We start from the raw sequence: 19639 nt of genomic DNA on the forward strand, positions 1-19639 counted from the left end.
AGTACACGATATGTATATGTATATTAGTAACTAAAAAAAAGTAACATACAAAGTGGCTACATTTATAGGGACTCGTCATCGGGCGAAGTAACACTTTTTCTTTATCATTTGGAAATCTCTTTCTAATATTTTTCTTTATGCATACAGCGCAAAATGTAATGTGAAAACATAATCGCTTTAGATATATTATGGAATAATATGCAATTTGTCAATTACAAAATGTTTATGAAGTATACTTTATTGTATAAAGTAAGATCTATAAAATAATATTACTTTTACTCATATTTTTTTCAATGATGCGTTATAAAGCCAAACAAGTTATACAGATTCAACACTAGTTGAATTGAGTCAAGGAATATCCAAATATTTATTTCATCCCGCATCCACAGTATAATTAAAAAAAAAAAACATCTCGTATCCTTTTCGCTCCTTTGGTTAATATTTTCATCATACGAAGTTGTGAACTCAATTTTATTTGCAAACGCTACACTATGTATACGTAAGATTATGTACAATTTTTATCCTTGTTTGCGTTTATCCCTTAATGTTTTGTTTTTGCTATGCTAGTCCTGCAACAAAAATTTATCATTACACTAAAATCTTTAAAAAATTAGCATGTATATGTATTTAAATTACTAGTACACTAATCATTGATATATTTGTTTTTAAATAATTTAAAAAAAAAAAAAAAAAAAAAATTTACTGAATATTCTTACGTTTGCATCTGTTTACTGCCGCTAAGCACTATATACGGTGATTGAGTTTCCTTTTGTTTAGCTTGCAGCAAGTTTAGTGTACCTAAAGGTGTATCTGTCGAAGACATTCGCTTCATTAAAACTTCTTGCTCAGCTTTCTTCATCCTCTTCTCCACCTAAAATTATTGAAAAATTATTACAATTTCCGATATCAATCTCGATTTGAATGAGAAAGATTGTATGTCTAATATATATTTAATCACTATCAAAATCTAGTATAAGAACCTTGTTTTTTCCTGGTCCTTTTCCATGAAATTTATGTGATAGATATCGAAAAGCTTCCTTAGCGCTTAAGACGTGCCCGTCGTCATCAATATATTCAAGTTTAACGTTTGGTTTGAAACCATCCTTCTCCTTGAAATCAGATGTCGGTCCATTAAAGCGATCTCTTCTGCCGAATTTGTCATCATCTCTAAAACGAAAATAATGCATAAACGAGCAAGTAAAATAAACATCACAAATTGTGAGTTCTTTATCAATAAAATTCAGTTCGTTTTTTTGCAAAGATATCAGCTAAAATGTACTCTTATCTTATTTAACAAGTATTTTAATATTATGCAAACAAGATAAAAAACAAAGCCCTTGAAATACGATGTTCTGAAACTTGTGTCCACCACCAACATTAACAAGTTTTGATAAAAAATGACTCGCAAATCTTCAAGATACATTACATTATGCGATTAAACTAAAATAAATCTAAACAAGTCGATAAATGTAATAAATTTTAATTGTTTATACCAATTAAGTTTAATTTTCACAGTTTATGTTATTTAAATTCTGCATGAATTAATTATTATTTGATGCACTTTTTTCAATATAAGTAAGTTTATACAGTATACTGATTCACAGAAAGTAGATAATATCTCTCCATGCACATGTGTATAAATTCTTTATATTTTATTATTTTTATATTCATCAAACATTCAAATGCTGGAAGATGTTAACGTTTAAATATCTAGCAGCTGAGCAATTATTATTGCCGCAAAATGTCCATAATAGACTAGTTTACATTAAACACATGCAAGCTCTGTAGTTATGTATAAAACAATCATAAAACTGTATTGTACTGAGAAAAAAAAAGAGCAATACCTTCCTTGCACGTCTATCTCGTTAGAAAATTCTGCAATCTAACTTCTGCGTCTGATTTTCCCATAAACATAGACTTGTCTAGAATCTTAGCATGATCTGCAGCAACGGAATCGCATAACATAAACATACCTTAACAAATCCTACTCTCTTCTCGGCCTGCTGTTCGCCTCCGATTAAGCAGTAAACTCGTAGTGGTAGCGGACCCGTTCCGAGCACCGATTTCCGGGCTCTATTTAAGACTGTTAACTGACAGTTTGAAATTCACTAGAGACTTGTCTAACACAATATTTGTGAAAACATATTCGACATAAGACTCACTTCTTACGCATTTTCACCGCGATATGTATTTAAAATACGTAAGAAATCTTACATCGAATCGCGATGATATATGACTCACTCACCCGTATGTTTTATCTTCTATCGAGTAATTCTGAGCTTGCAAATGTGCAAATCGTGACGCTGAAGGTCGATTACTATCCTCCTTTTGCAAGTAACCTTTGCTCATTGCTAATTTCAAAGCTCCACTTACCCCTTGTCCGAGAGACGGCTCAGCATCGAGAATTGCCGCCTCCATTACGACTGGTTCTGAAGTGTTCTCATCTGTTTATATAAAATTTGTTTAGTTAAGCAAAAAGTACATATATAAAATAATTCCTTATTATAAAATATTATATTCTTTAATTATAAAAGTAAATTCACGAAATGCCGAAATGCAATTTTCTCTTTTTCAAGAATAGTCAATTTTACTTAAATGAATCTGCACACCGATACGCAAAATACCTAAATGCACAGTGTTCCAAGCACCACGACCATTATCCTCATCCTCATTTGCAGGTGGCTCATCTTTAATTTCATCCAATTCGAAATCCTAAAATATTTACATTATAAAAATACATATGTATGTTTACCAATATAAATAGAATGTGAATAACAATATGTCATAATCGATGTACCATAAGTTCTTGTCCATTTTCCTCTCTATTTCCTGCAAGTCCGTATGTGGGTATATCACCTAAAGTTCTACAAAATTCTGCAGTAGAATTAAGAACAATGTTTCCAGCTTGGTTCTCCTCTGAGCTAAGAGTTTCTTGCTTTATTGTTTCAACAGTTTTCTGAATTCCAGCTGGATATCCTTCTTTCAATCGCTGAGCTTTCTTTAAAGCCAACTGTAGCTCCAATTCTTTATCATCTTCTTCAAGCTTTATTCCAGTAAGATCTTCTGCAGGAGCTGTGTTAATAATAATTATGTAAAACTTTAATAAACATATGTAATTAAATAATGTTTCCCAACAAAGTTAAATTCTATATACAGTCTACATATGATTAATTTCTAAATAAACCCATTTGGCAATTTTACAAAAATAAAATATAAAAATTATTATATAAATTATAGGAATTACCCTCCAAATCGTCGATATCTAAAGACTCATTATCCTTCGAGTCTTCTGGTTTTTTCCTTCTCCTACTTCCAAGATCTCTAAGATAATCATTTTCGACAGGAACTAAATCATCGGCCTTGAGTACTTTTTTCGTTCTAATTTTTCGAATCTAAAATCATGTGTATTACATTATAAATTTGCAGTTATTTATTTGAATAAATTATGAATATAAAATGTGAATGTAAAATATAAAGACGACACTAGGCAGCTAATACAGAAGTTGAAAATTTCTTTACCTTCTTCTTTGGTTTTTTAAACTTTGCAAGTTCTTCTTCGTTGTAATATTCACTTGCTAGTTTTGGTTCTGCAATCTGTAGCGATTCTAGTTTTTTATTTGCTAAGCGCTGTTTCACTGTTTCTACTTGACGTCGTTTCAATTCTACTGGATTATTAACACCCAATACAAAATTGTCCCTTTTTTCACCCTCAATTTCCTCATCATACTTTTCCAAAATTTTATTTTTGGAAAATCCATATTCATCAAAATTTTCATCAGCATATGGATCGTAAGTAGGTTTCTTAGTCTTATTCAAAACACTACGTTTGTAACGCTCATTATCAATCATATTCATATTCACGAGTAAATCAGCATTATTTTCATTTAATACTTCTTGATCTTTCAATGTTAAGATTACAGTTTTACCTTCCTCAAACGTTTCCTACAAAATATTTTATTTGACATTTATTACTAGAAACTAGAAAATGTAAAAAATAAATAGAGATAATTAATTTGTGTCTCGAGTTTTATGAAAATTTTTATGTTAAAATAATTAATATGACATATTAACTTACAATATTGTGTTCAACTTTAAGGCCTTTCAAATCCTTCTCTGTATAAGCAGTATTACGAGCAGTATGTATTTCTTCCTTGACCAAATTACCAATTCCAAATTCTTCATCCAACTGATCTAACATCTTTGCCTTAAATTAAAATAAAATATTTTAGAAAATGAGAAATATAATTACTTTTTATATAATATTTTAATATAAAATTTTTGATAAATATTTTAATAAAAATACTATAACAAATATTAAAGCATTACTCTCTTCTCTGCTTTCTTTTTCTCTTCTTCCAAGTGTCTAGATTTGTTGATCCATGATTGAGTATCGTCATCAGAATCACATTCACCCAAACTCTTCATCTTTGATAAATTTGACTCAATTTGTCGTTTCTCCTTTTGAGTACCTATCTTTTCTCTTAGCTTCTGTGCCTTTACTTTATCACTGTTATTTGGTGCAGGTTTATGGTAAAACTCTCCCAAATCATCTTTGATTTTATTTGGATCTTCTTTTGGTGTATTATCAATCTCTAACGGCTTTAATCCTAATTTTGCACGAAGCTTATTGGTTTCCTCAATGGATAATGAAGCTTGTGATGCTCCACCTTTAGCAGGAGATGGGCTGCGTTGTTTGGAAATTTCTGGTGGTGGAGGCGTCGATGGGTGTGATGATTTTGATATTTTTGGTGGTGGTGGAGCATTAACAATCTCAACTAAAAATAAAAAAGAAAAACTCTATATATACTCTATACATACATACAACTCTATACATAAATTTTATGCAAATCATGTAAAATTTCATACCATCGCTGTCATAATCCTTGCGCTCTTTCCTCCTGTGCTTTTTGTGATGTCTATGCTTCTCAGATTTCTCACGATCAGGTGTATAACTTCGGGAACGACTGCGATGACGCTTCTTCTTAGCATCGCGAGATTTTTCGGTTTTGTGCCGTTTGTTAGAACCCATGATAACACTTTATCGGTCACTACCGTACGATTGTAGTTTTAAATATTTATAATGATATTATGTATTATTTTTACTAACCGAATTATCACGCAATAACACCACGAACTGTATCAACGTACCGTTTCCGCCATATTAAATTATTGTACTTGCTTGCGCATGTGTACCGTACTATCCATGATAGATCGATTAGTTCTATCGATATATCGAGAGTCGATGTCTTTCGATTCGAGGTATCGCCTGGTGCCTTATTGGCGCCGTTTGTCGGTCGACCGTAGAAATATCTAACAATATCATATTAGGAATTTCGACACTGATTCACGGCATGAGGGGGGGGGGGTTGTTTACGTTCGCTCTGTGACCTACGTACTTTATATCCTCTCTTCCTCACTCTCACACTTTCTCTCTTGCACACACTGATCGGCATGTATACATTCCTTTCCCTACTTCTTCCAAATAGTACTTTTCCCAATTTGACCTTATACTTGAGCTTGAGCTGGATTTTACTATTCGCACGGCGGCACTTGAACGAGACAGACCGTTTCGCGTATCGGCGCGTTATTCCCCCCCCCCCCAACTACCCCAATTCTTCTCACAGTTTTTCACCTTCCTCCCCCTATCTACCATTACCTGTTGCGTACATGGCAGCGTGTCGAACGCGTATTCCGTGCGATGAGCGATATTCGAGTTTAACTTTCATCCTAATATGACAAAATACGCGTCGGGAGTGTCGGCTAAAATATCGTAAGATTATTGTAACATCGTTCCGCTGTAATTTCGCAGTAATATAAAACGCGGAGTGCCGTTAAAGTGCCGTGCGAATCTATAGATGAACGCATTTTTGCTGTATGACAAATATCGGGACACGATTTTTTTTGACTTTAGGCTTGGCTCGGGGGAGGGAAAGGTCGGTTTCAATCATAAAATCTCCACTACGGCAGGGCAATCTTCGGTTCTACGTGCAGCGCGCTAGTTGTACAGATAGCCGGACTGTCGAAGGTAGTCGAGGACGGCTACCGGAGTTAGTCAAACGCTACCGATTGCTTTTCAGATGCCTTGTATCTAGTCGGTTGATTGGATGACTAATCACCTCATCTTCTTCGAGCTTATCTTTGCCTTCTGTTTTGAAAGAATCGTGCCCCAATTGGTAAATGTGGTCGTCTGAAACGCAGACGGAATTCGCGCGTAACGTCACAGCTTGGACAATTCGGTTCGATTCGCCTGTGATGTCGGGAGTGCCGTTTTAAGTATCGCGCGATTTTCGTATTCAGGTACGCATGCGAGCAATGCATGCGCCGCGAACGCGTGTGATTCAATGTGAGTGCTTCGAAGGACCACTGAGAGGAGGAGGAGGCTCAGGAGGAGCATCGGGCGCCGGCGGAGCAACTTTACGGTAAGCAATAATTCATTTATTTGTTATTCGCAAAATATTGCATATAAAATATTATATAATGTAGCGGATATAAAATATTTAAAATACTTTAAATATTTAGTAAAATATTTATAATAGTAAATGAATATTCACTATTTTTAGAAATTTTTTACATATTATTTCAACTAATTAAACTTTTTTCTTTATTCAAAAAATATATTTTAAAAAATTTTAATTCTTAAAAATTTTAATTCTGTATGCATAGATAAACGAATATAAAATTCAATGTGCGCAATAATTATTTCACAAATATTAATCATTTTGAACAGTACTCTAATCTGGATTTACTTTTTTATTTTGCAGATCAACTTTGTGCGCGTAATCGGTGCTACAAAATATATTCGTTCCGTCGTATAGTATAACAAAATGCGCGTCGGGAGTGCCGTTAATGCCGAGAGTTATAGCGAATCTATAGATGAACGCATTTTTGCTGTATGACAAATATTGGGACACGATTTTTTTTTACTTTAGGCTTGGCTCGGGGGAGGGAAAGGTCGGTTTCAATCATAAAATCTCCACTACGGCAGGGCAATCTTCGGTTCTACGTGCAGCGCGCTAGTTGTACAGATAGCCGGACTGTCGAAGGTAGTCGAGGACGGCTACCGGAGTTAGTCAAACGCTACCGATTGCTTTTCAGATGCCTTGTATCTAGTCGGTTGATTGGATGACTAATCACCTCATCTTCTTCGAGCTTATCTTTGCCTTCTGTTTTGAGAGAATCGTGCCCCAATTGGTAAATGTGGTCGTCTGAAACGCGGACGGAATTCGCGCGTAACGTCACAGCTTGGACAATTCGGTTCGATTCGCCTGTGATGTCGGGAGTGCCGTTTTAAGTATCGCGCGATTTTCGTATTCAGGTACGCATGCGAGCAATGCATGCGCCGCGAACGCGTGTGATTCAATGTGAGTGCTTCGAAGGACCACTGAGAGGAGGAGCAGGCTCAGGAGGAGCATCGGGCGCCGGCGGAGCAACTTTACGGTAAGCAATAATTCATTTATTTGTTGAAAATATTGTACATTAAAATATTTGAAAGACAAAATATTTACATTAGTTAATATTTATCATTATTAGAATTTATTCGCATATTTTTTTACTTTTTATTTAAATAATTAAACTTTTTTAATAATTCTTTTATTACATATTTGCTTAGAAAACGAATTAAAAGTTCGATGTACTCAATATTTTTTATGATTTCACAAATATTTTATATTGTGAACGCTGCTATAATTTTGATTTATTTCGTATTTTACAGATCAACTATGCAGATCAACAGAACGACAACTCCGCTGCTGCGCATCGATCGGTGAGTTAGTTTAATTTGTCGTTTATTATTAAGATAATGGATCAAATAATGGTGTAAAAATATATAAACGCGAGACACTTTGCAGGTCGTATAATTTTTATTGCCTTATAGTAGTTATATCAAAATTTTATTCTCTCGTATTTTTTAAAAGTATTTTGAGTTGTACGTGCATTTGTTTTTAAAAGAACAAAGTACTTATTTTTTTAGTTAATTTATATTAAATTTAATTATGTGTTACCAATATTATTATATATATCTAGAAAAGATACATATTATATTAGATTATAATTATAAAAATTATTAAAAAATATGTAACCTGCAAAATGCGTTGTACATTAAAAAAAAGCAAAGTGTTTCTAATTTTGATTTTGATTGAGCCCGAAATTGAAACAACTTTCATCAGCCTAATAGCCCTTTGAATCCATATATATTAAATATTAATCATATAATATTAAAAATATAATCATACACCAGAATACTTTGAATAAAATTATAAAAGGTACACTATTTCTTTGATTCATTATCTTAAAATGGATAGGCTAGGACTTAGATGCGTTGATGAATATTTAATCCTGGAATATTTCCTAAATGTATTTCATGATTGACAGATCAGAACAAAATATATTGAATTATTCAGAGAGTTTGTAGAATTTTTTGATGACAGAATTGAAAACAATTTTTATATGTTTATATATCTTTATTTAATAATGTATGCACAAGTTGTTAGAGATGGCCAAAAGTTGTCGAAAACAATGGTGCATATATTACTGAACAAAGATGACTCTAAACATATAAAAATTGTTTTCAATTTTATTATAAAAATTATTACAAATTTTTTAAATAACCCAATATATTTTTATTCTGAATAATGTACTTATGTTTATATATGTTTATATATTTATTTATATTTTTTTTATATGAGAAAAAATATTTAAAAAAAATATTTAAAAAAAAAGATTATACATAAAATAAAAAATAAAACTTGTTAATACATGGAAAAAAAGTATTTGCTGCCGCAGTAAATTTTATATAAGCTATCGTAGCAAAATTTCTTACAGTTGATTATTATTTGAACAGCAAAGAGATTTGTTATAGATAATAATTTTATTTACCAAAATTAGTTTTGTTAAATCTGCAAATTATATTGCTAATATATAATAAGAAATTTATTTTTTTCTTACTATCAAAATTTGTATTAATGGCGACAATTTCATTGCAATAGTAAAATAAATTTATTAAAAATAAATTATTTTGTTATAACAGCGAATTTTAACTTGTTTTCTTATCTCAAAAATTTGTCAATTTTTTGAACAAAACAGATTTGTTGCATATCGAATAATCTGTAAAAGTAGTTACAATAGCAAAATTTTATCGCTAACATATTTAACATGCAATAGCAACTTTTTATTGCGATAGCAAAATTCCTTTTCTGTGTGTAAATGTGTACTTTCATTTCTTCCTTTCCTACGGTAAGTGATTTATTTTTTTATATTTTTCCAGGATTAAATATTATAAATTGTCGTTGAAGAGCAAAAGAAAATTTTTAAATACATATGTACCACAAATGTATCACAAATTTAAATTAAAAATTAAAAAAAAAATTCTTTTACACAAACGTAAATATATTAATGAATTATGGTATATTTGAAATAATTTATCTAATAAAAAAAGAGTGCATTTTTTATTAACAATTTATTTACAATTTTGAAATATATATTTATTCTTGCTATACGTCAATTTCTTCGCAATCTTTCCTAGTCTACCCATGCATCCGTGGTCCTATGGCTTAACACTAGAACTACCAAAGCGGTCAAAATGACCGGTTTATTCATTTTAGAATAATTATTTAAATTTATAATGTATTTTTTGAGATTTTTTTCTGTGACTTGTGTTGCATTGTGTTAAATAATTAAATTAATTAATGTACTTTTTCTCTTTATCACCTTTTAAAAAAAAAGAAAAAAGAAATAAAAATTGGTATATGTTAATCGTTAGTAGTTCTAGTGTTGATCCCATGGTTGAGCACGGAAATTCGAAATTTGTGGTCCCGTCGATGATGGTCGAGCACAGATCTCGAAACAACGTTGATACGATCGATCATTGAATAATGATCGACTATCAACAAAAATTTCGGACGCAACTAGCGGAAACTGAGCTGAGCTCTGCGCTAGCGTCCTGTGCGAAACACCAAGGTAGTAGCTCTCAGATTTTGGATGCAAATAGCGGTAACTGAGCCAAGCTCTGCGCTAAAGCATCCTGTGGAAAACTCCCTCCCGAAATTCAGATGCAAATAGCGGTAACTGAGCCGAGCTCTGCGCTAAAGCATCTTGCGAAAAACTCTCTTCCCAAATTCAGATGCAAATGACAGTAACTGAGCCGAGCTCTGTGCTACAGCATCCTGCGGAAAATTTCCTCCCGAATTCCAGATGCAAATGGCAGTAACTGAGCTGAGCTCTGCGCTAAGCATCTCGCGAAAAAAATTCTTAAACGATTCCGCGAAAAACTTCCAAACGATTCCGCGATTCAATCTCATTAAACCTTATCCATTTAAGATTTTTTGTACGAACTCTTAGGTATAGAATTTCTAATTAGGTAGGATTTTCTACTAGATGAAGTTTTTGGGTAGGTAGATAGGATTTTAAAACTTTTTATCACTTCTATATTGTATTTTTTTTTTAATTTTTTGCTATCGATAAACTTTGGAACTTCTGCTTTGGCAGTTAGTTTGTAGTTTATTGATGACAAAAGTAATGATAAAACTTCGGGTGGGCAAACAGCAAGATTCTCTTTCAAAAAACGGAAGATGTTTCTTGCGTAAATTATGAAAAAGTATGAACATTTAGACGTTTAAATGTTTAGATTAATAAATTTCACTAATAAAATATTACTATTTTTTTAATTATAAGAGATACTTTCGATTATAAATGAAAAATCGTATTGTTTAGCTCTTTTTAACTAAAGTATTTTGCATTATACATAAAACTTTTGAACGTTTAAATGATTTTATTGACATATTATTTTCATTTTGTATTATCTTGTATATTATTTCGATGGAATATAGGATAATATATTAAGAAAAATTATAATAAGCTAAATGTCTCAATGGCTGGATATGTCTCAATCTCCGAAAATATATGAACAAAATAATTTTGTAATATTCATAAATATAATGTCCAGAAACTGTGGTAAATTTACATATCCAATTATTTTTGCAAATATTTAATATCGTCGTTTAATAAATGCAAATTTTGGTTTTAAATTTCCGCGAAGTAAATTTTAATCTTTATTATATAATATTAAAAATATTATTTTCATAGAAAACATCACATCTTTCATAATAATTAATTCTTAAATATATTTCCATTGGAACATTTCTCTTAAATATTGTAAACTTGTAAAAATTTTTTTCTTATTTGTACAAAATATTGTATTAATATATTGTATATTATATTGTATATTATATATTATATTATATAATTGTATATTGTATTACATATACAGGGTGTCTGGCAATAATCGCCCCACCGGTCATATACAGGTAGAGGAGGTCAAATCGAGTAGAAAAGTCCTTTGCCATTTTTTAATTTTCATAATAAGTACTGAGTAATTAACGAAAAAAGATCGGCGAATCCGCGCGAGTAAAGCGCGCGCGGTGAGAAGGACGTCCCACTGCTACGCGATCACTAGGACACAAGGATCTAGCGTTACGCGCCGCTCGTATGTTGCCATTGTCATTTGTAGAGCGCTCCTCCCAACACTTCATCGCGCGCCTAGTGATCGCATAGCAGTGGGATGTCCTTCTCGCTGCGCGCGCTTTACTTGCACGGATTCACCAATCTTTTTTCGTTAATTACTTAGTACATATTACAAAAATCAAAAAATGGTAAAGGACTTTTCTACTCGATTTGACCTCCTCTACCTGTATATGACCGGTGGGGCGATTATTGCCAGACACCCTGTATATGTATGTATATCATATTATTGCATCTGTATGCAGCATTGTTGTATATATTTCTTCTTTATTGTGTATATGTTTTCTGAATTTAATATTATTTATTGTATATTATTATTATATTGTATTTGGTTTTATTAAAATCTTTTCTCGACAAACAATGTATTTTATTTCACAACATTCTTTAAATTCTCTTTCCATTGAAAGAAAGAAAATGATTGTACCAGAGAGAAATCTGAGAGGGGCCACGCTGCCATTTTTCATAAGACGCTTTTTCTAGACCGTACACTAGCGGCGCGTACATCCATTTTACAGCCTGCCTGGAACTACATGGCCACATCCATTTTCCGGGATGATAAAAGAGGCCTGGTTGGTTCATGTCATAGATATATTACATATAGATAGAGCTTTGTGAATCTTACGCGTGCCAAGATAAAATTATCTTTTCCTCCCTCGCGCATGTGCAATCGCGCATTTATCTTCTGTTTATCCATGACAGCCATAGATGACAGCCAAGGATATAACCTAATTTTATGTAAAAGTGCTGTATCCCAAAAGATAAATATACGAATGTGCATGCGCGGAGGAAAATCCGTCATTATTTTGGCACGTGTTGCACTATAGCAAAAATGGTACAAAGCTCTATCTATGGGTGCGTTCCACTTAACGCCCGCAACGCTCCTAGAATCATTTTATCCTCGTTTAACTTTCGATGAAAAACAAGGATAAAATGATCCTAGGAGCGTTGCGGGCATTAAGTGGAACGCACCCTATATGTAATATATCTATGGTTCATGTACGTATTACATCCATTTTCCGGTATGGTAAGGCCGGTTCTACAATAAGTTGCAAATACTCCGTCGCCAGTCGCGAATGCTCCGTCTTACTAAAAATAACTAGAAATAGCGCTTTCCAATTAGTAGTTGCCATCCTTCGCGACCGGTGACGGGGCATTTGCAACTTATTGTAGAACCAGCTTAAGAGTCATGGTTGGTTCATGTCCGTGTTACATCCACAATTTATTAAACAGAAATACGTCTCGCATATAGATATAATTTATATAGATACAATTTATAACATATAGATATAATTTACATCTATATGCGAGACGTATTTCTGTTCAATAAATTGTGGATGTAACACGGACATGACCAACCAGGGCTCTTTTACCATCCCGGAAAATGGATGTGGCCATGTAGTTCCAAGCAGACTGTAAAATGGATGTACGCGCCGCTAGTGTACAGCCTAGAAAAAGCGTCTTACGAAAAACAGCAGCGTGGCCCCTCTCAGGTTTCTCTCTGCTATGATACTTCTTTTTTTTTTGTTTTTTTTTTTTTTGTGAGTTTCAAAATACATCACATAATGACATCCGATGAGATCTTCACGATCATAATGTATTCCGAAACTTATGAAAGAAAAATTGTTGCAATATTTTTTTCTGGAATGTACACAGTTTAATACTATACATATATTGTAAATGATGAAAAATCTATGAGGAAGAGGAATCTTTTATAGCTTTGACACAAGCTATAATTATTTATACAAAGCATATATAATTATTTGATTGTCAGCTTTATTTTTAAAAAATGTATGAACGACAATGAATTCTCATATTGTAATAGCAAAATAAATATATCGAGGTATTTATATTTGTGTATAATACATAAATATTATAAAAAACATTGGTTTTAACGTCAATAATAAATCATCTATATATGTATAATTAATAACTAAAATCGTTCAATAGCAACTACAATTTGCTTTGATATGGTAAGCTTCTTAAACGTTAGAAAATTATCTACAGCGTTATTTGTTTGACTTTTTATGAAAAAACTAGTTATATATTCTGCATAAATATTGTCAAATAAAAATGTTTCCAAATTTCTTAAACTTTCACTTGGCAACATATTTATAACACCTCGAGGTATCTCAGCTGTTGCAAACATATTACAATATGGTGCCAAATTACAAGAATTTGCATCACATAGCACAATAACAGAATTACCAGCAATTAAACTTTGTATTAACCTTGAAAATAAAGTAATTTCATTTTCTTCCTTAAGAAAAATAACACCCATTGGTTTATGTTGTGATGTTATTTCAAATCTGTCCGTTTTAAACATACTGAATTTATTTTACTGAGATATGAGCCTTTTATCCATCTTGATATCACATCTGCCAATAAAAATTTACTAAAAAGAAAACAATTAGAAAATTATCACTAGTATACAAAATAAGAGTACTATATAAAAATATATATATATAAATTTGGTAATAACATATACATTTACCTATTGCATTTTAATGTGAACGCAAAGTTAGATAATACTTGCATTCTAGAATCAAAAGACATAGTACTCCAAATTTCGAATCCTTTGTTAGTAGAATCAACGCAGTTTTTAATATCGTCGCTACAATCAATTACAAATTTAACACATAAGTTTTATTAAACTTTTTAAATCTTGAAATAAATTTAAAATAAAACTTAAAACTAGTCTTAAATTAAACTTTTTAAAAATTCTATAGTAATAATAAGAATTAAATAGAATTATTATAGTAAGATAAAGAAAATGTATATATCCCTCATACACACAATGTTATACATGACCATATACTGCCCTTATGAGTCATATACTTATTTATCACCTTCTATGCACCATCATAAAATGGGTGATAAACTGCATAGTTACAAGTATTATCGTTGTCACTTTCATCTTCTTTTGTTTTCAACTTAAAATATGTTCTAGAATGTATGTTGGAAGAATTTGTCACGCATCACTTTGTCAAGTAGTTGTATATGAGGCATATGATAGATAGAGTAGAAATTCATATGTAAATTTATGTATATAATTTTTTTCTAAATAATGAAAAAGACATAATTTAATAATGCTTAAGTGCATAATTCTCTCTCGATATGCAACTGTATTGAGTAATTTGAATAATATACATTTAAAGAAAATGCCAAATTTTTTGCAGCTACAATATTTTCTGACCATATGGATGTTATATTTAAACTGCAATCATTTTTTCTAGTTGTAAGTAAATCTTCCTTAAATTGAAATACATGAATAGGAAAATCTGAATGATGAAAATTCTTATTTAAAAGTGATAAAAATGTCTCTTGTATTTGTTCTTGTACCCAAATTTTGTTTAAAGAAATTTTTCTTGTTATCATTAAATAACTAATAACTGCATACAAATCTGAGTCTTGTAGAAGTATCATTTCGTTACAACCTGTACAATACAAATTTAAGAAACCTTAAATATTGAGTTAAAAAGACATTTTTATTAGATTATGAGGATATTTTTCTTACCTTCAGCTATAATAGTTTTTAATATTTGCAGTTTATTACGAATTGCAATACAATCAAACTGTAAGTCTGTACTAAAACACAAAAATATAACTATAAAATCAATAAAATTTTAAATATAACATAATAAATACAAGTATTAATTAAAAAATATATATAACAACATATTTTTTATTAAATATTTACAGAAAGAAATTTTCTATAATTAATTGCATCTCATCTTCTTTCCACATACTAAATATAAAAGTCATTATTAATAAGAAATAAGTCTGAAAGTGTATTTCCTTTGATTGTAAGCATTCGCAGTTTTCTTCTTTATTGACAAAAAGAAAGTAAGAATTAAAATTTATAAGTATTTATAATAAGTATTTAAGATAAGTATTTATTTTATATTTTATTTTATAAGTAATCGAATGTATGTTAAATCTTAATATAATGCCTTATACCTCTGATTTAGAATTTTTCTTTTGAATTGATTAACAAGCTTTTTAATCAAATAATCAGATTATTTGAATAATTCTGAATTTTTTAACTAACCTTTATTATACACAAATGACATAATATGTATTTAATTAAAAAATATCTCATCAGAAGTATATGGTACTTTATGATATTGTATTTATGTATCTGCTATTGTTATTTGTAGATAAAATATAATTTAAAAAAAAATAATATAAGATCAATATATTTTTACAACAGTAATTGCGAAAGAAATGTTATATTTACCATTACTCTTGTGGTAATATAATTGAATAATTGATTCATATCAGTAATTACATCTCTCTATATGCTCACAGGCAAATTAAAAAATGGATAAATTATCTGTTATACAAGTTATTAAGAAGAAGAATCTATAAATAGATAGATATTAAAAATGACATTTATAGAAGCAACTTTTACATTTCTCTTATTGTCAGATTACTTATACCTTAAAATATCATGCTTACTTATTTAACAGATTAATACATTTAAATTTTATTTCCTAGTTAAAGTGGATATACGCTTTAGTGCTTCCTAACAATATATATATAAATTAATGTTACACATTTCATCAAAAATATAGTCTTTATTTTTAACATTAATATTAATTTAATAATTTATTAACACAATATGTTTATATTATATATTATACTTATCCATACTTACTTCTTTGCTGATTTTATTATACTCCAAATTATTGTAATATTTGCGTATAATCTTTAGTCGTTTATGCATAATTATTAATAAAGTTCTAACAAAATTTATAAAAAGAAAATTGAAAAGTACGTATCTACAAATGGCCGTTTCCTCGCACAGAGCAGTGGTAAAAGGTGAAAATAATCTCTTACTTCAAATATTGTGATTTAAGATAACTGATGATTTCAAAGACTTTGTAGTTAATAATATTTTAATAACACTAATGATATATGACAGATATTAACAAATAAGAAAGTGATTTATAAAGTATTTCTTAAGAAATAAATCTTTATCACTCGGTTTTTAAAGTATTGCTGAAATACGATGGAACACAATACAATACAATCAAGAAAAAGACTGCAAAAAGATCAGGAAATAGGAAATATAATTTATAGGTTGGGATGAATACAAAAATTGACAGCAGTGGTAACGCTCATGCCAGTTGCTCTAGTACGGGCCTCTGCACACAGGATGCGTTACATGTGACGGAAGTCGACTGCCAATAATCTCTTGCTAGTTCCAAAAACGCGAGAAGTTAATTGGCCGTTGAATCGACTTCCGTTATGCGTACCGCGTTCTGTGTATGCATGAGTCTTTAGTCGCAACAGTTAAAAGCACCAAAGTGATTTCAAATCTGACGGTTACAAAAAGAAAATGCAAACGAACAATTTTGCGATTAAATTATTACAAACGTTTACATATTTTCCGTCCCACACATATTATTTGTTAAATTGAACATTAAGAAGAAAACGAATTTGCGGAATCGCGATTCGGTTTGTGAAGATTTGTAACGGAAATTTACATAGTGAGAAATTGTACAAATCCATCTCAATTACACGACATGTATGTATGTATCTTTTATGCGTAGTTAGAACAATTATATTAAAAGCATATTTATATTTTACAGAAGTCATAAGAAATAGTAAATTCTTCATCTTTTTTCAGGAACAATAAGAAAAAACTTTACGTAACTAAAAAGGTTATGTTGTAATTTGCAAATAATCGTGTCGTTAGAACAAGCTGCAGATAACCAAATGTTGCTGAAATGTTGATATGAATCATGATATGACCAGCAAATAGAGATTTGCATCTCCATCTACGTCGAGCCGAATCGGATCACGTTTTTTACGCACAAGTAAGCTTGTACATAATTATAACATTTTAAATATATATATACATGTATATAATGCAAAAGTAATTTGAATGGCGAGTTGAAATAACCATGATGTTTGATCGTAATGATCGAGGCAGTATGTACATCAATATTTTTCGAAAAAATAGAATTGTGATTATATAATCACTGTGTCAATATTAATCCATGAAGAAAGACATGAACTTTACAATAGGTCAAAAAATCTCATGAAAAAGAGAGATCTCAATTAGTATTTTTCATACACAATTGTAATTTGTTGCCTTCTGTAACTGGTAAAAACTTTAAAGATTCTGTAGTTCAGTAAAATTGAAAGATTTTGTATATATATTATATATAAAATTTGATTTTAAAGAAAATTTTGGAGCTATTAAACATCTATAAATTAAATGTTAATATAATATTAGGTTTGTTTTATTGTATGTCCCAACATGCTCCTACTCGCTCCAATATGTTCCAATCTATAGTATTATGTTACTTATACTATAGATTAGAGCATATTGAACAAGTAGGAGCACATTGAAGCATGCAACATGAACAAAATTATTAAAAAAATATATATATTTTTTAAATATATATATATATATTTAATATTATATTAACATTTATAAATGTTTAATGGCTCCAAAATTTTTTTAAAAATTAAATTTTATATATGTAATTAATTAATTATATATATATAATTTGATTTCAAAAAAACTTTGCAATATTTATTATGGATGTAGTAATTAAAGCCTCTAAATGAATGTGACTTGTAAAGATAACTTTTTAAATTTTAATTTATTTATTTTTTAACACAGTTTATTCTTTATATAAATTGCCATTTAATCAAATCTGCTGTCAATTTACCAATATTGCTAACATTTTGCTTATTAGATAGTTATATTAATTTATTATTTGTGGCTTCAAGAACGTCTGTTAAATAAATTTGTATCATGCATTTAATTAAATAAAGAATAAATGCTTTCTTTGAAGTTGTAGAATTTTGCAAAAAAATCTGACAATTGAAATAAAGAATAAAGCAACAGGTGACAAAAATAAACATATTAAAAGTTAAACAGATATCTTTGCAAAATTAATCTGCCAATATTGTTAATGTTTAGCTATCTGGATGTTATGCATGTGGGCATAAGTTTTATATAAGATAAATGATGGATTTAGTCTTGCTATTTAACCTACTTTTTATATATACATTATATATTTTACAAAGGCTTAAAAAATTTGTAGCATTGTTTCTCAATTTCTACACACAAATTAAACAAAGCTAGTTTTTCCTGCAATATCACGCCGGACGTGTTCGTTCCTATGGTCGCATATATGTACATACGTATAATTGGTAAACATATCCCGGCTCTTTTATTGTGGGAACTATCGTCGTCACGCACCGTGTCGACACATACGTAAAATATAACGTTTCATAGGCATAGCGTGTGTTTAATGAAACAACTCGTTCCATTTTCGACTTATGTCTTTGATTTATTAATATTTCAAATTCGGGGTACAAGCGCTTTTGCCAAAAAGGGTCAAAATAAATTATTTATTATAAGATTGTTACAAAATTTGTACATATATCAATAATATTAATGTGATAACAATTCTAAAATAATGTGATTTTGAAACTTTTAATGAGTTGTTTGAAAACGCGAAGCTGAAAAATATTTAAGAATTACGGTTTTATATAAACTGCTTCAGTCAAAAAAATTAAAATCAACTTTTAATTACTAATTGTTTAAAATTTTGAATTGGTTTTTTTTTTTTAATCAAAATATCGACGAAAGCCACTATTTATCACTAGTCTCAAATTTAAGAATGAAGTGTCAGTGCACTTACACTAGCTTCAAGGTGATATTGGAACGATGTAACTTTCTTCAAACTCATTATAGAAAAATAGCAGAAATTATTTTCAACTGTGAATGCGTGATGTAGGTGCGAAATAATGTACGAGGGAATATCGATACGCACAGTTCTGAAAAGTCCTCTTGTCAGGCCGGTCACGAGTCACCGACACTAACGACAATTACAAATGCCCAGCTCGTAGTTTCACACGCGAAAGGAATACAGAGAGTTATACACAGCTACGTTAGACACACTTGCATTTGCCTGTTCCATACGTTACGGTCGCAAGACTGGCGAGTATCGCTTACCTCTTTATAGATCCGTATTTGCTCGGTTCCTCATATCGAACACTTGGCCCATTGTAAAGACCCAACTGAAAATTATTTACCGCCAACAGTATCATATAGGTCTTTTTTATTTGAAAACGTGGGAAAAAATCGTTATTAAAAGAT

At 30.4% G+C, this 19639-nt stretch overlaps 2 protein-coding genes, 1 long non-coding RNA gene and 1 pseudogene across 6 annotated transcripts in view; 2 read left to right on the top strand and 2 right to left on the bottom strand.

Annotated features, from left to right (window-relative positions):
* Positions 1-454: 454 nt before the first annotated feature.
* LOC105669405 (U4/U6.U5 tri-snRNP-associated protein 1) lies at positions 455-5208 on the bottom strand. Of its 3 annotated transcripts, none has more exons than XM_067355993.1 (11): positions 4867-5205; positions 4327-4775; positions 4076-4204; positions 3520-3942; positions 3245-3392; positions 2798-3072; positions 2610-2712; positions 2246-2444; positions 981-1167; positions 717-871; positions 455-569 (listed from the first exon to the last, which is right to left on the bottom strand). In XM_067355993.1, the coding sequence occupies exons 1-11, from the start codon at positions 5027-5029 to the stop codon at positions 542-544; spliced, it is 2259 nt and encodes a 752-aa protein (XP_067212094.1). In that variant the 5' UTR covers positions 5030-5205; the 3' UTR covers positions 455-541. The 3 variants fall into 3 exon arrangements, 2 of the variants coding, with proteins under 2 accessions (XP_067212094.1, XP_012217776.2); XM_012362353.2 differs by having other exon boundaries at positions 2625-2712; positions 4867-5204; XR_010890432.1 differs by lacking the exons at positions 455-569; positions 717-871 and adding an exon at positions 1974-2090 and having other exon boundaries at positions 1028-1167; positions 4867-5208.
* A 167-nt stretch (positions 5209-5375) lies between these two features.
* On the top strand, positions 5376-13065 carry LOC137000142 (uncharacterized). Its single transcript, XR_010890445.1, has 2 exons — positions 5376-7437; positions 7712-13065. It is a non-coding gene; the product is annotated as an uncharacterized lncRNA (long non-coding RNA).
* Positions 13066-13278: 213 nt separating this feature from the next.
* LOC105669303 (uncharacterized) lies at positions 13279-16675 on the bottom strand (annotated as a pseudogene).
* Positions 16676-16875: 200 nt separating this feature from the next.
* The window catches only part of LOC105669320 (decapping and exoribonuclease protein-like), a 47519-nt gene continuing 44755 nt past the window's right edge, over positions 16876-19639 (top strand). Inside the window, exons 1-2 of one of the 2 annotated variants that reach the window (XM_067356005.1) lie at positions 16876-17048; positions 17147-17336. The gene's annotated coding sequence lies outside the window, so the exon portion shown is untranslated. The remainder of the gene's footprint in view (positions 17049-17146; positions 17337-19639) is intronic. The other variant, XM_067356006.1, reaches the window with a different exon arrangement.

The sequence above is a fragment of the Linepithema humile genome, chromosome 5, assembly GCF_040581485.1.
Source record: "Linepithema humile isolate Giens D197 chromosome 5, Lhum_UNIL_v1.0, whole genome shotgun sequence".
Classification (NCBI taxonomy): domain Eukaryota; kingdom Metazoa; phylum Arthropoda; class Insecta; order Hymenoptera; family Formicidae; genus Linepithema; species Linepithema humile.

Excerpts from the sequence above, each read along its gene's own strand:
- LOC105669405 (XM_067355993.1), bottom strand. The coding sequence starts at position 5,029 with ATGGGTTCTAACAAACGGCACAAAACCGAAAAATCTCGCGATGCTAAG. Across the intron at positions 3,073-3,244 it reads AGATATCGACGATTTGGAGG|CTCCTGCAGAAGATCTTACT; the intron begins GTAATTCCTATA and ends TTATTAACACAG. Across the intron at positions 872-980 it reads AAGGACCAGGAAAAAACAAG|GTGGAGAAGAGGATGAAGAA; the intron begins GTTCTTATACTA and ends CAATAATTTTAG.